The sequence below is a fragment of the Siphateles boraxobius genome, unplaced genomic scaffold (assembly GCF_051911475.1).
Source record: "Siphateles boraxobius isolate OS27281-9 unplaced genomic scaffold, OSU_SipBor_1 32, whole genome shotgun sequence".
NCBI classification, from domain to species: Eukaryota; Metazoa; Chordata; class Actinopteri; order Cypriniformes; family Leuciscidae; genus Siphateles; species Siphateles boraxobius.
Window position 1 is genome coordinate 3,658,807 of NW_027508942.1, and position 15,870 is coordinate 3,674,676.

Consider the following 15,870-nt stretch of genomic DNA (forward strand, 5'->3'; position numbering starts at 1 on the left):
ACTGACCCAGGGCTCTTCACTGAGCTGCGCGCCGCCACTGACCTTGCTCTCTGAGCGACGAAAGTGGCCGTACGCTCCCTGGGTCAGGTGATGCTCACCAGTCTGTGGCTGAACCTGTCTGATGTGCTGGATGTCGCGCGGACCCGTCTGTCCGACATTCCCATATCCCAGGTCGGCCTCTTCGGCGGTGCGGTTGAGGGCTTGCCCAACAGCTCTCAGCCGCCCATGAGCAGAGTGAGGTTGATTCTGTCCCGACGGCCCCGCCGTCCGCTCAGATCCCTCGTCTGCCCACCGCCGAAGGCGCCCTCCCGCGGCTCCCACCCCGCCCGTTCACGGGCCGGCTCTGGGGGCCGCGGGCGGACGCCACAGCCCTCTCCAGCCCCGCCCCCCGCTACACGCCGGGTTAAGCGGCGCTCGTGAGACGGGCACCTCGGCGATGGAGCAGACTGAGGTTGATTCTGTCCCGACGGCCCCGCCGTCCGCTCAGATCCCTCGGTCTGCCCACCGCCGAGGGCGCCCTCCCGCGGCTCCCACCCCGCCCGTTCACGGGCCGGCTCTGGGGGCCGCGGCCGGACGCCACAGTCCTCTCCAGCCCCGCACCCCGCTACACGCCGGGTTAAGCGGCGCTCTTGAGTTGGGCTCCTCAGAGATGGGACTCAGTTCTTTCCAGGAGTTGGTAGCAGGACCACTCCTTTCCCCGGGGAGGGCCGGGGAAGAATCCTTATTCTCCAAAGAGCTGATTCTCCCGTCTCTGAGCACAGAGTTCTCGGACGTCACAGAGCGCCGCCCACAAGCCGTGCTCTCCTCGTCCCCCTCTGTCCCAGAGGTGGTTGACATGGCGTGCCGTCCACGGACCGCTTCGCCCCTGTCCCCCTCTGTCGCCAGACCCCTGGCAGAGCAGGCCCCCGCGGGACGACCAGCCTGGTCCTCCCCTGGCCCCTCTGCCAGGGCGCGGTTGCTAACTGTGCCCCCACATCGGGCCGCTATGCCGTCCACGTCTGGGCCAGTTACTCCGCTTCGCTGCCCCTCCGGGGGGACGCCTGTGGTCGCATGATCCCGCTGGTTCAGTTCCTGGGAGCCTGGTTAGAGCTTCCCCGTCTGTCCCGCTGGGTCGCGCGGACCATCAGGCTCGGCTATGCGATTCAGTTCGCACGGTCTCCTCCCCACTTGGGGAGTCCGCTCCACTTTTGTTGGTGGCTATGCCCCCATCAGGAGAGCAGAGATTGCCACCCTGCTGGCGAAGGGCGCAATCGAGACTGTCCCTCCAGCCGAGATGAGGTCAGCCGGCTTCTCAGCCCCTACTTCATTGTCCCTAATAAAACCGGTGGGTTACGGCCAATCCTGGACTTGCGCGTGCTGAACCGCTCCCTTCACAGGATGCCGTTCAAGATGCTCAAACGCGTTTTCGAATGCATACGGCCTAGGATTGGTTTGCAGCGATCGACCTGAAGGACGCCTACTTCATGTCTCTATTCTCCTTGACACAGACCGTTCCTTCGGTTTTCTTTCAGGGGCAGGCATCCAGTACGCGGTTTTCCCTTTCGGGCTAGCCCTGTCTCCTCGCATCTTCACGAAGGTCGTCGAGGCTGCCCTTGTTCCCCTTCGGGAACACGGGGTTCGCATCCTGAGTTATATCGACGACTGGCTGATCATAGCTCACTCTCGAGTTCAGGTTGCGAACACAGGGACCTAGTGCTTCGGCACCTAGCTCGTCTGGGCCTTCGGGTCAACTGGGAGAAGAGCAAACTTTGCCCCGTGCAGAGGATCTCTTTTCTCGGTATGGATATCGACTCGGTCGCCATGTCCGCGCAGCTTACGAGCTAGCGCGCGCGCAGTCACTGCTGACTTGCCTGAAAGATAGAACAGTTCGAGGGCAAGAGTGCGGTTCCACTGAAACTTTTTCAGAGGCTCCTGGGCATATGGCTTCTGCAGCCGCGGCAACGCCGCTCGGATTGCTTCATATGAGACCGCTTCAGCTTTGGCTTCGCGACCGAGTCCCGAGGTGGGCATGGCAACACGGCACCCTCCGAGTAACAGTTACTCCGACCTGCCGTCAGACCTTCACCCCGTGGTCGAACCTCAGTTTTCTACGGGCCGGAGTGCCCCTGGAACGAGCTTCGCGGCATGTTGTTGTAACGACAGATGCCTCCTCCACGGGCTGGGGTGCCATGTGCAATGGACGTGCTGCCGCGGGCTCCTGGACAGGACCCCGTCGCCTCTGGCACACCAATTGCCTCGAGTTGCTGGCCGTACGTCTTGCTCTGCGCCGCTTCCGGGCCGTGCTCAAGAACCAACACGTACTAGTCCGTTCAGACAATACCGCCACTGTAGCGTACATCAACCATCAAGGTGGTCTACGCTCCCGCCGTATGTCGCAACTCGCCCGCCACCTCCTCATATGGAGTCAGAAGCATCTGAGGTCGCTTCATGCCATTTACATCCCTGGAGCCCTGAACTGTGCAGCCGACGAGCTCTCACGGCTTCAGCCCCTCCCGGGAGATTGGCGACTCCATCCCCAGTCGGTTCAGCTGATTTGGGACCAGTTCGGGGACGCACAGATAGATCTGTTTGCCTCTCACGACTCGACCCATTGCGCCCTGGGCTATTCCCTGACCGAGGGCACGCTCGGCACGGATGCACTGGCGCACAGCTAGCCGCGGGGCCGCAAATATGCGTTTCCCCCAGTGAGCCTTCTTGCGCAGACCCTGCGCAAGGTCAGGGAGGACGAGGAGCAGGTCATTGTGGTCGCGCCATACTGGCCCGCCCGGACCGGGTTCTCCGAACTAGTACTCCTCGCGACAGCACGTCCCTGGCCGATTCCCCTGAGGAAGGACCTCCTTTCTCAGGGACGGGGCACCCTATGGCACCCTCGTCCCGATCTTTGGAACCTCCACGTGTGGCTCCTGGACGGGACGAAGCAGGTTTGAGTACCCTTCCACCTACGGTGGCGGCTACCATCACTTCCGCTAGAGCGTCGTCCACGAGACACGTCTACGCGTTGAAGTGGAACCTCTTCGTCAACTGGTGCTCTTCTCTTCAAGAAGACCCCCGGAGATGTTCGATTAGTGTCGTGCTTTCCTTCCTTCAAGATAGGCTGGAGCGAAGGCTGTCTCCCTCCACCCTGAAAGTCTATGTTGCCGCTATTGCCGCACACCATGACCCAGTCGAGGGTAAGTCTGTTGGAAGGCACAACCTGATCATCAGGTTCCTGAGAGGAGCGAGGAGACTGAATCCTCCTCGTCCTCCTCTCGTTCCCTCTTGGGACCTCTCAGTGGTTCTAACTGCCCTGCGGAGTGCTCCCTTTGAGCCTTTGCAATCAGTGGAGCTTAAGTTCCTGTCTATGAAGACAGCGCTCCTGGTTGCATTGGCCTCCATCAAGAGGGTGGGGGACTTGCATGCATTTTCCGTTGACGAAGCGTGCCTGGAATTTGGGCCGGCTTACTCTCACGTGTTCCTGAGACCCCGGCCTGGATATGTGCCCAAGGTTCCTACCACTCCCTTCCGGGACCAGGTGGTGAACCTGCAAGCGCTGCCCCCGGAGGAGGCAGACCCAGCCTTGGCACTGCTCTGTCCAGTACGCGCCCTCCGCGCCTATGTAGACAGGACGCAGTGTTTCAGGACCTCAGACCAGCTCTTTGTCTGTTATGGTGGGAAGCTGAAGGGAAAGGCTCTCTCCAAGCAAAGGTTGTCTCACTGGATAGTGGACGCCATTGCCTTGGCATACCAGCAGCAAGGTCGACCGTGCCCCCTTGGTGTGACCGCCCACTCCACCCGGAGTGTGGCATCCTCTTGGGCTCTAGCGCATGGCGCCTCGCTAACAGACATCTGCAGAGCTGCAGGCTGGGCGACACCTAACACATTCGCCAGATTCTACAATCTCCGAGTGGAGCCAGTGTCCTCTCATGTACTCGCTTCAACCAGCTAGTACTGGACCCGCTCAGGTGTCTTCGCTTGCTCGCCATTCCACTCCACGGACTGGATACGTGCGATATTCTCCTCAGGTGAGCTTCCCCGAAAAGCCCTGAGTTCCTCCAGCACTCCTGACGTTGGCGCCAGTGTCTATTGCCTGTGCGTCGGCTAGGTGCCTCCCGTGTGCATGGTCCCTCCTCTGAGCGACCCCCACATGTGTATTTCCACTGTAAGCCTCTCTGAGCGTGTGTCTTTCCCTTGGCAAGCCACCTTGCCTCCCCTGGGGTTGAAATATTCCACCTGCGGCTGGACACCCCAGTGTTCTCCATATGTCTCCTTCGGGTCATATGTGTATTCTCTAAGTCCCCCCCCTCTGGGTTGGCAGTAATTGCATATTTCCCCTAAACTTTGGGATATGCTCCCCAGTGTACCTTGGTATTCCTGTGCTAAATAGGAGTCCTTCGTCCGTGCCAGTCTCACGACAGGGATCTCAGATTTACGCAGGGCACTGGAAGACAGCTGAGAAGGTGGCGTGATTAGACTGGTAACCCCATTCGTCGTCATCCGACGTAACTCGGAGTGACAACGAAAGGGAACGTCTCGGTTACGTATGTAACCCTCGTTCCCTGAGTAGGGAACGGAGACGTTACGTCTGCCTGCCACTTTCCGCTGTACCGCGGGGATCGCCTGAGCTCAGTCTTGGCTCCTCAGCGAAGAAACATATCTGCCTGTTGCTGGCGTCCTCCTTTTATACCCACGAGGTGGGGCGGAGTTACGTCATGCAAATTCCGCAGACCCATGGCATTTCTTTGCCATTGGCTCGTTTTGTAATACTCGAAGTTGATAGGTGTTCTAAGCGAAACCCCATTCGTCGTCATCCGACGTAACGTCTCCGTTCCCTACTCAGGGAACGAGGGTTACATACGTAACCGAGACGTTTTCACGAATGAAGGTTCTTATTGACCCAAAAGAGAACACAGCAAGCAAATATATTTACTAGTTATTCACAATAATATCAATGAAATTCTTGGAATGTATTAAAGCAAACACAGAATGTGTTACTAAGTTAAAACTTATCAATTAGTAGACTTTGTCCAATAGTAAAAAATAAAAAATAAAATAAAAAAACAGACATTAAATGAGAGTGTTTAGAGCTCCAATAATGCTCACACTAACTTACTCCTCTCTACAGACATTTAAATAAACAAATATCATTAACATTTCTCCTACTGAGCACACCTTTGGACTAAAAAACCCAGATGAACATTGTACAGTGGATGTATATTAAATTACAAACAAAATAGGCTACCCTCACTATAAGATTTTTATAACAAAGCAGAGGGATAGACATTGGGACAGACTTTTCCTACATCCTCCGATCACTTTTTACACAACATAACAGCAAATATAAATATATAACATACCTGCAAACATGTCGCTTTTCGGCGACAATCGCCGTTTTCTTGGTCAATTGGGTCATTTACGTGAATCGTGTAGAACCGGGGAGTTTTTTTTGAGAGGGAGAGGGGGCTTGGGGTGCGCCATTTTTCCTGCCGACCAAAATTTCGTTATTTCAAATGTAGGCGCGTTGCGCGTGGGAAGCGCGTTCATAATCCGCTTGAGCCACCACAACATTTCCCAACATCAAATGGCAAACTTAAATGCAAGCGGTTTATACTATATGAAGCCATACTATAGTATAATTTGAAATAGAATTAAATATTTAAATAATTAAATTCAAGTTCACGTAAACTTTTCCCTCCGCTGCGGCGGTCAGACATTCTCCATTCAGCATCACTAAGCGCGTCGCGTTCGGTTACGACAGTCAACGATGAAATTCTCTCCAAGATAATTCAATGTTACTATTATTATACTTTATCTCTAGATAAAGGTCTATGGTTTCGCATAAAATGACTATCTTGCTGGACTGTATTGCTGTACCTTAATCATGTTCGTTTCTACCGTGTGTCTGTTAGATCACAACACTGGAGAGCACTATAATTCTTCTTCACGCGCACAGTAGGCCTAACTGAAATTTAAAACTGTTAAAAGAAAAGGCTCAATAAACGATTGCATAGATAGATACTGTAAAATACACTATGCGCATTAATATGTCTTTCCTTTGAGCTTTGGACTTTTCAATGCGGACTGGACACTGTTGCCAACTAATTTTCAGGGGAAGTTGCTAAAGGCAGATCGATTTGTTGCTAAAAGTTGCTAAATGACGTTGTGACGTCATTGCGCTATGAAGTCATTACGTAATCGCGACGCAAAACTATGCCATTTTGTAATATGTAGATATTATTTGAATGCTAATTTAGATTTGTTTATATATATATATATATATATATACACACACACACACACACACACACACACAGCATTTGTAAATGTAATACAAACAACACTTTTTCATGATCAGATTTTTTTATTTTTAAATACAACATTGATATTGAACAATTACATTTTATGTAGGCTATTTTCAAATCAAAATCAAATCAAACCAAAAATGTGAAATGCGTGCTACTGCTGCCCGCAGCCTCTGTGCCAGGCTATATAAACGGAATGTCTGGCTATATAGACCTTATTTAGCCGCGCCCCGTGCGTTCGCTTTATTTTATCTTCCGGTTTTCACAGCCTATTTCTCAGTCAATAGCCGTTTCTCAATGTCAAGGATACTTCCTTGGCAGGATTGATCCTTCCAAGTCATTTCCTTCAGAGGCTAGGCGAGGCTCCTCTTTAGCATTCGGAGAACACGTAAATGGAACAGGCTAGCAAGTGCACGTCATTGCGTCATTACGTCAGTGAAAAGGTCCGCTTTTGGCACTGCAAAAATTCAAAAAGATCAAAAAGTTGTGATGTACACTACCGTTCAAAAGTTTGGGGCCAGTACGATTTTAAATGCTTTTAAAAGAATTCTCTTCTGCTAACCATGTTAAATTACTTTGTACAACTTAACTAGTTATTTATAAAAGAAATGCCGGTGACGGCAACCAAGCTAAATGACAGGTCCGGTTCAGTTAGCCATCAATAACGTAATTTGTATATATTTGTATAATTTGTAATATCAATACCATAGTAATTTGTACTGGCATTTAAACGTTAAACTTTACTTATATGTACAACGGTTATAACAAATGTATGGTAATTACATGTACAAGCATATTGCCCCGTTATTGCTCCGACTCCGTTAACGTCTGACATTTTTTATTTTTTGAACAAGATAGCAAAGCTAGCGCATAGGATTGTGGGTGATTTGAGAGCGCGAAGGCTACACATATGCATCCTTTCCTGTGTATGGGATATTTTTCGAACGAAGGGCTCTGTCCTTGGTTGAAATTCTGAGGATCCTCGACATTGGAACAGTCCTTCGACGGATGTCGATGACGTAGCATCCTCGAAATAACGGCTTCCGAGGATCCTTCCTTGACATTGAGAAACACCTTATAGCTGTGTCCCAATGTGAAGGCTGCATCCTCCGAAGGACGTGTCCTTCGAAGGACCCAGCCTACCCAGCCTTCGAAGGACGCTCCACATGTAGCCTTCGTAGGATTCCCGAATTGCGCATCCCGGTGTTCCCGATTACCGCTCCTGGCGCCAAGCAACGGCAATCCGTCCCTTCAGTTTATAAACTGTGCTCACAATATTTTTTATGATCTTTTCATGATTCGCGCTTTCATGATCTCCGTGAACTGGAGCGCGTGTCAAAAATGAACTGAAACAAAATTTACGAACAAATTCGAATCTAATTTCCAGGTTCTAATTTGGCCATAGAAAACCAGTAATGTCGACATTTTTTTCCCTATCAATTTGTGTATATTTCAAATATTTAATAAAGGGGAAAAAGTCATAAACAAAAGTCTGAAAATACGTCAATATTTTTTTATTTTTTTTTGCGTAGCATTTGGTGTGTAGGCTACAGTTCAAATTCAAATTTTGGTGCTCAACTTTGCGTTTTAAAAATAGCCTAACAACCGTTCATTTTATCGTTTTTTAATTACGGGTTAAAAAAAGAAAAACGAATGGACGCAAAAGTACACGGACCTTATATTATTAAATATTTCAAATAATATAGGCTATTTGTAGAAAAAGTTAGTGTTGGGTCCGTGTACTTTTGCGTCCATTCGTTTTTGCACAAATAAAAGTAGTTGCGAATTATGTATTATTATTTTCTATATGACCAGAAATGATAGAGTAGCCTATTTTAAGTTGTTTCCACTGTTGATAGAAAAATGCAAGTATCCGCGTCCGCGCCTCCACACTCCACATAAACACTTGGATATGCGTCAAAATCTTGTTTATTTATGATAATCTTAGCCCTGTATTACATTTGACGAATTGCTTTGTTCCTTTTTTTGATAAAAGCGGCTTCTAAATATGTAGCCTAAATGTAGCCTAGGCCTACTAATAATAATAATGATAATTATTATTATTTGTGTTTTTAATTATAACTATAAATGAGTTCACTGAAGACAGTAGGCTTATATGTTAATCATAAAATAATTTATGAATGTTTTATTTTTATATAATAAAACCTAACCTTGTGTTTGTGTTATATTTCTTTTTTATATGTGAAGTCTTTTTTTGCTTATTTTATTATACTGAGCTTTTTCCTCCCCAAAAAATTGAGTTTTAGAAAATTGAAGAAATTATCCATTTTAAAAAATGAAGTTTAAACACAATGCAAAGCATCCCTCATAAACAGGTCTGGTTGAATCATCGTGGGCACGATTTGTTAAACCGAGGGAACAGTTTAAGAATTCGTTAGTAGGCTACAGTTTATTAACTGAGGGGACGGACTGCACAACCGTCGCCACGGATTGTTTTTTTTCCCCCACAGGAGACTTTCTGGGCTCCGTACTACGGGAATATAAACCCAGTTGAATAAAAAAAGTGCAGTTCAAATGTTACTCCAGCTCGTCATCGGTAGCTGTCACAGTTGCTAGGCGACAAGAACAATCATCCGTCCTTTTTTTAAATAAAAGTGCTGTCGTCACCAGCGCGCAATGACTTATGGGGTAGGATCGGGGAGGATAGACAACGAAGGATCCATTTATGTATCCTTTCTTTCACTGGGAAACAAAGGGTGCATTTGGGATCGCTTTTGAATCAGGGTAGCCTTCGTCGCGCAGCGATGACGCAATCGGCCTTCAAATGCGGCCTTGGAAGATGCAGCCTTTGAATTGGGACATCCTTCGTCGCGCCGCTGTGACGCAATCGGCCTTCAAATGCGGCCAATCAGCCTTCAAATACGGCCTTCGAAGGACGCAGCCTTCACATTGGGACACAGCTTATTTAGCTATCTTGTACCGTATTTTTTGGATTAAAGCCACTTTCCAAAAGTTGCTAAAAGTTGCCAAATAAATTTTAAAAATTGCTAAATTTGTTGCTATGTGCTTTTTGAAAATAAAGTTGCTTGGGTACTCTAAAAAGTTACTAAATCTAGCAACAAAATTGCTAAGTTGGCAACACTGGGACTGGAAGAGCTGCGCACTGTGACTCCGTGTTGCTTCAAGCGGATCATTCTTCGCTCGGGATGCGCATAAGTCCTATGTGCCGCACTGTATTGGAGTCTTTCATAATCATATCATAATACTTTTGCGCAATGAAAGATTATTAATAGCCTTTTTTTTCTGTTCTGTCCTATCTATCATATGTTGCTGCCTCATTAAACAGCTGTGCTATACATTTAAAAAATGTCATAATTGTAATAATACTAATAATAATTGATCTTTCTGATTTTTATCTTGTTTTTCATGAATATATTCTACAACAATACAAAGAGCAATGTGTAACGTTTTACCAGATTTAGTGCTACACTTATTGTCTCTTTGTTCCCCACTTTTTTTTCACTAAATGTTCAGATTTTATACAATTATTGTTTTTCTACACTAAATTTTACTGAGTTATCCGCTAATCTAGTTTATAATATAATTTTTGTCATAGGTTATGATCATATTTTTTTTTAATTTGTTGTTTTTCTTTATAATGAAGTTGTCTGTATTAAGTAGATTGTGTTTAACACACAAAAAAGAGTGATTATCAGTTCAACACACAGAGTTATAGAAATTCTACTTGATTTAAAAAAAACTGCGCTGGTATCGGATCGGTATTGGTCGATACTCCGAATTTTTGGTATCGGATTGGATCGGTTCAGAAAAAATGGTATCGGGACATCCTTAATAGTTTCTGGTAGGCTATAAGTTACCCAGGAGCTCTGTTGACATAGGCTTAGCTTGATGAATTGAGTCGTTGAACACAGTAGGAGAGAACAATAGGGGCTGGCTGCAGACTACGGGGCGAGTGGAGCTCCATTCAAAAGCGGAAATACATCACCTCCACTGCGCCGGAGCGCATATATACGTCACCTCCACTGCGACCGAGCGCATTTACGTCACCTCTACTGCGACCTTATACTGTCTATGACTGCGACCGAGCGCATATATATATATATTTATTTATTTAACCGAGCGCATATATACGTGACCTCACCTAATCTTCACACACAATATCAAAGCAGTATACTAAACTTTTACAGTTTATGACTTTTAAATATAATATTATAGTAAAAATAATTTCAGAATTTTCTATTTAAAGCTAAATAACATGTACAAATCAACCAATGTAAAATAATGAAGAATAATTTCCACAATTTAAGTTAATTGTTTTTATGTAAAAAAACAGCAACAAAAAACAAATAATCTTAAATTTTTACAACACAATAACTGCAAGGGACCATACTGTAAAAAAATACAAATATAAAAAAAATAGTTATTTAGAATTTTGTATTTAAAGCAAAATAACGTGCTAATCAACCACAGTAAAATAATAATTTCCAGTTAATTGAATTGTTTAAAAATATATATATATATTGACAACACACTTGAACTACAAAAAAGTGACCAAAATTGTTACATCAAAGACAACACTGTGCGCACACACACTTCACTGTTCAAGACCTCCATCATCCAAAAAGCAATCCCAGCTACAGTAGCCAGGGTTGTCATCTGAGGAGTAAAACCCCAAGAGCACTCCCCGTTGTCCATTTCCCTGGTAGCCAGCCCCACAGTCTTTGTAAAGCTGGCTGCATTGTAGGCGCCTGCATATAGAGATGGTGTACGGCTTTCTGTACATTTGACGGTGTCTCTCTGAAAGTCTTTTCCAATTCACTACACCTGTTCAATTTCAAAACACAATGAAAGTCACAATTCAGACAATAAATTAACAAATCTTTAACTGCCAAAAGTTTCATGTTAGGGAAATGGAAGAGGGTGATATTAATCTAGCCTAATTGTTATACCCACAAAAAAAAACACGATGGGGCGACCACACTTATTGAACTCACTATCAAGCCAGCTGAAGTGTGCCTCCTGCTGAAAATGCTCCTGGCTGACAATGTTGTTTAATCTCTGGCATGTCAGAGCCAGCCTCGGGATTGCAGAGCAGCCGTACTGTAGAACTACAAAGACAAGGATCCTCTGGAGAATGTCATCGGGCAACTGTAGATATGAAACAAGATTTAATATAGAGTCATTGCAAGCCATTTAATCAACATTAAAGTGATTATGAACACATACCTGCAAAATGTCAGTGGCCACAGCCCCATCTTGTGAAACCCTTAACATCTTTGCTGGGATCGTAGGTACCTTTTAAAAAAAAAAAAAAGGAAAACAAAGAAAAACACAGTTTAAGAAAAAGCTGCATATACATAATACATGCTAATTTCAATACTTTTTACTGAAATATTACCAAAGTGCTGTATCTCCTTTTCCTAAGGACACGAAAAACAGGCGGCAGACTTCTATCCCCCATCTTCCTGCCTTCCTGTGTAAAATGCGCAAATCTTCGACCATGTCTGTAATTGACACTGACCAAATATGTTCATCATGCTTTCCCACTTTGACAGTACTATCTATTAATGTACTACTTTTCATTTCACAAACCATACCCCTCAATCTCAAGGTTCTTGAGCAAAACTTTGCACCACCAACTCCTCAGATATTGCATGTCAGACTGAAGATAAGAACAGTTGTAATGTGATTCACCACAATTAACATTAAACATCTTTGTCAACACCAAGACTGCACTTACGGTGGTGAAATCAAAGGCTGCCTCCACAGTTATGTACCAGGTATACTGTAAAGGCAGAAAGGCTATTATGTTGTCATGTCATTTGTATGAGCATACATTTACCAAGATGAATAAAAATGGACAATGGATGTTGTGTGGACATCACTAAACATCCTAAAAATGAGCTTTGCAACCCACCATAACCATAAATAATCCACAGTCAATCCCATAATGTTGTAGGGGTAGCCCCTGTTTTTAAGAAAGAAAGAACACCCATTATGAAGAATTTACAATGACTATCAACCTTATACAATGTTCTTGTGCATTTTCATTGCAAATGATTATTACCTCAACATCCAGGCCTGACTGTTCTTCCCATGGCCCAGGCATGAGCTTTTGTGCAACAGCCCTGATAAAAATCAAGACAGTGTTACGAAGGATACTTACAATTCAGCTGGGGAACACAAACCGTTTTAAAAATGCAGAATACAATTCAGAAATTGGTTGAACATGAAATGCCAACAATGCTTACATCCTCTGAACGTGAGGTACTTTAACTATGAAGTTTATCCAAGCAGCCTTGACAAGTTAAAGGAACGCGACTGCCGAGAGTAGATGTATATAAACGTGGGCAAGTCAGAAGAACACGACTGCCAAAAGTAATTGCATTAACACTAGAAGTGCCATGATAGTCATTTTGACCGTTTTGAATTTTATATCTGCAATAATTTTGATCTTTGAAAGATCTAAGATCTAACTTTGAAAGTCAACTATCTGCTGACTTTTTAAATGAATATACAGACACTTTTTTAGGAAATGTTTTTCATATAAATTACACATAAGGCAAAAAAAAAAGATCATATACCTATTTCGGCCATAGACGGTCATATTGACCACACTGAATTTCGCGGTATTCATTTGTTACATTTCCCGCAAATTATTTTCTATTAGCCTATTTTCTTTATTATATTAAAATAAAATGTTTTATAATTAAGATACTTTTAGTTATTAAATGTACAGTTTGGTGTTGTTTTTAAAAGATATGCAAATACAATAAATGGTAAAAATGACTGCTTGTGGCAGGTCTAGTAGTTATGGAATTCTGTCACTTCTAGTGTTAATGTGGGCAAGTCAGGGGAACGTGACTGCTGAAATATATCATTGTGTAACCTCAATATATCTCTGTAGGCCTTGTTTCCAAAGCCTTGTTCCCACTGTGCAAACAGCGAATCAAGGAACAGTATTCGTCTTTTGCCTGGCATCATCACCTGAGAATAGTCTTGGCAATGAGTTAACCTTTCATGTGTAATATTCCAATAAGCTTTGTAAAAATGAATCTTCATATGCTTCTTTTCCACATCAACAGTATAGCTTGAGAAACTTTCTTTGAAAGCATGCATTACTTACACATAGCAAAAAATGGCCTTGTGTCCACAGCGGGAATATAAGTGCATCTTTCTCGGCGGAGTCGACCTTAAAAGAAAGCAAGTTATGCTGTTAATTCAAATCAGTTTAATTATTGCTGTCAATCCTCTACAATGCGAGAAAGTCACTCGCATATGCAAGTAAATATCACTCTGGGCGACTATTCAAAATTAAAAATACTAGCCAATGGCGATTCTATTGCCAAGGTGTGCGTAGAGAGTTGGCTCTACAAATGGGTAGGTACTTACAGGAAGACTGCCTAGAGGGTCACAACTCAAGGGTGGGAGCCATGTTGGGGGGATGTGGAGGTCCATAATAAAGACCTTTTTCCCCTAAAGAAAGACAGTTGACTTTGTTGTACTGCACAGAGCTCACATAGGTCCCTCTAAAATATACGTTAATACATGTGTATACATACCTGTAACTCAACCATCTCCTTAACAAGCCTCAGACAAGCATTTCCCACCTGTTCACATGATTTAATGTTTTTTTTTTTTTACTGCATTTACAATTAAAAAATATGGAGTACTTTAACATTCCAACAAAGTCTTTTACCCACCATTGAGTCCATTTCCCTGTTTAGACCTAAAGATAACAGGTTCTCTCTGGTCAAACATGTAGGGCCATCCTTAATCATAATTTCATTGGCAGGCCTACCCTCATCCAGAACATAGCTGACCTACAAGAAAGACAAATTAAAAGTAGCATTAAATAATAATAATAATAATATCAACAAAATCCTTTAATTACTTCAACGGAAGAAGAAGAAATTAAATTCTGTCAAATAAGCTATGCATTTATGTACCAGCTGTTCCTGGAGGGGATGATCTCCTCCAGCTGACCACATTGTTCTACAGGGCCTGAGGTTGCTGATGGCAGTAAGTGTTGCACAATACTGCCCACAATGGTGCGAAGGGCCAACATCTACAAGAAAAATGAAACAGTTACTCTTATTAATGCTAATATACATTAACCTCACTGCATTTGATCTGACAGTAGCATTCACCTATCCCCAACATTAAACTCCTCCCAGTTAGTAGTAGGCATTAGTTATTTCAACTCATATTCATTGTGCTCACTTTGTGTTTGTGCTTCATCAGTGGGTGGTTGTGCAGCTATGCTTTCAGTTGACCTTGGCTCGGCTGGAGTGAGTTGAGATCCTTAAAGTACAACAATATTTGATGTTATGAACCAATTAAATGACTAGAATATGCATTTCAGTGAAGTTTTTAACTTTTAGACAAAACAAACAATTACGTCACATGGGTCAAGATTACATGACTGACTTTGTGTGATCATTGATGTTAAAGCAATTTACTTGTTGCTGAAGATGCCTGAGCCACCACAATTGTGCTTCGTCGTTTTGATGCATCACCTATGACAGCTTGTCCCAAAGTAGACAAGGTGATGGTGTTTAGAAGTTCAAGCCGACATCCAGAGTTTAACTGCCTCTCCAGAAGTGCTCTATTTGTGGAGGTGTTATGACGATGGATAACACTTCTCATAAGAAATGCATGGGTTGATGGAGTCATGTTATTGAAGAAGTAGTTGCTTTTACGCATTTTGGCAAAGAACTGCTCAGCAACTTGGCTATTCAACCACCCTTTCAGCTCAGGGACAAGTTGGATCCTGCGTAGTATGTCCTTTGGATCTGTGGCATTCTGCTCATGGAAGCGTTCATATAAGACATAGTGCTCAGATGATCCAGTGACCGGATGAGCATTATTCTCCCCACAGTGCACACTTTCATGTAGCCATGGCAGTGATACCAGCAATTTTCCATACCTGGCTGCCTTCACATTCTCTTCTGTGGGATCAGACAGTCTGCCCTCAAAAGGCTGGAAAGGCAGTGAATGAGGAACCCGGAAATTGGTGTGTGTCGCCAAACCTCTTGCGAAATCATAAACACAGACATTTGGAAAGTGCTTCCAGGAGAGTAACAGGTCTGCAAAGTCCCTGGGACTTTCAGCACGTAGATTAAATTTGATGCTGTATACAATGCCATGTGGGCAAAGTATTACAGACCATCCACCTGAAATTAAAGATTCAAAAGATTTTAAAGTGTGTAATTTACAACAACTTAATACCATAGTTTCCAGAGCGACACAAACTTACCAGATGCACCCCATATGCTTTGGAAGACCTTGTCATATGTTTGTCTGCTCTTCATGTTCTCCTTCAGTCTTGTTATGAGTCAAGGCGGGAGCCCTTGGTGTCGATGTTGCAGGCTTTGCACAATTTTCTCACAACTCCAACCTGATAATACAGGTGAAACTTGAAAAATTAGAATATCATGCAAAAGTTATAATTTTGATGATTATGACTTGCGGCTTATGAAAACCCCAAATTCAAAATCTCAGAAAATTTGAAAATTACATGAAATCAATAAAAAACCTTTTAATTTGAATTACTAAAATACATGAACTTTTGCGCGATATTCTAATTTTTCGAGTTTCACCTGTACTT

General features: G+C 44.2%; 1 protein-coding gene across 5 annotated transcripts; it reads right to left on the reverse strand.

Annotated features, from left to right (window-relative positions):
* Positions 1 to 10,340: 10,340 nt before the first annotated feature.
* Positions 10,341 to 15,592, reverse strand: LOC143700866 (uncharacterized). Of its 5 annotated transcripts, none has more exons than XM_077194599.1 (17): positions 15,520 to 15,592; positions 14,723 to 15,436; positions 14,484 to 14,564; positions 14,210 to 14,328; positions 13,964 to 14,083; positions 13,823 to 13,870; positions 13,653 to 13,736; positions 13,387 to 13,452; positions 13,150 to 13,247; positions 12,328 to 12,388; positions 12,178 to 12,228; positions 12,001 to 12,045; positions 11,858 to 11,922; positions 11,659 to 11,764; positions 11,487 to 11,555; positions 11,255 to 11,408; positions 10,341 to 11,084 (listed from the first exon to the last, which is right to left on the reverse strand). In XM_077194599.1, the coding sequence occupies exons 1-17, from the start codon at positions 15,572 to 15,574 to the stop codon at positions 10,855 to 10,857; spliced, it is 2,166 nt and encodes a 721-aa protein (XP_077050714.1). In that variant the 5' UTR covers positions 15,575 to 15,592; the 3' UTR covers positions 10,341 to 10,854. The 5 variants fall into 5 exon arrangements, with proteins under 5 accessions (XP_077050714.1, XP_077050713.1, XP_077050711.1 ...); XM_077194598.1 differs by having other exon boundaries at positions 11,659 to 11,770; XM_077194596.1 differs by having other exon boundaries at positions 11,858 to 12,045.
* Between the last annotated feature and the right edge of the window lie 278 nt (positions 15,593 to 15,870).

What these genes read in the sequence shown, in the direction of transcription:
- LOC143700866 (XM_077194595.1), bottom strand. Translation starts at nt 15,574, where the DNA reads ATGAAGAGCAGACAAACATATGACAAGGTCTTCCAAAGCATATGGGGT. An exon ending in GCCTACAGAGATATATTGAG is followed by an intron (nt 12,389 to 13,149) that starts GTTACACAATGA and finishes GATTTTTATCAG; the next exon opens with GGCTGTTGCACAAAAGCTCA. An exon ending in TGGCCACTGACATTTTGCAG is followed by an intron (nt 11,409 to 11,486) that starts GTATGTGTTCAT and finishes TCATATCTACAG; the next exon opens with TTGCCCGATGACATTCTCCA.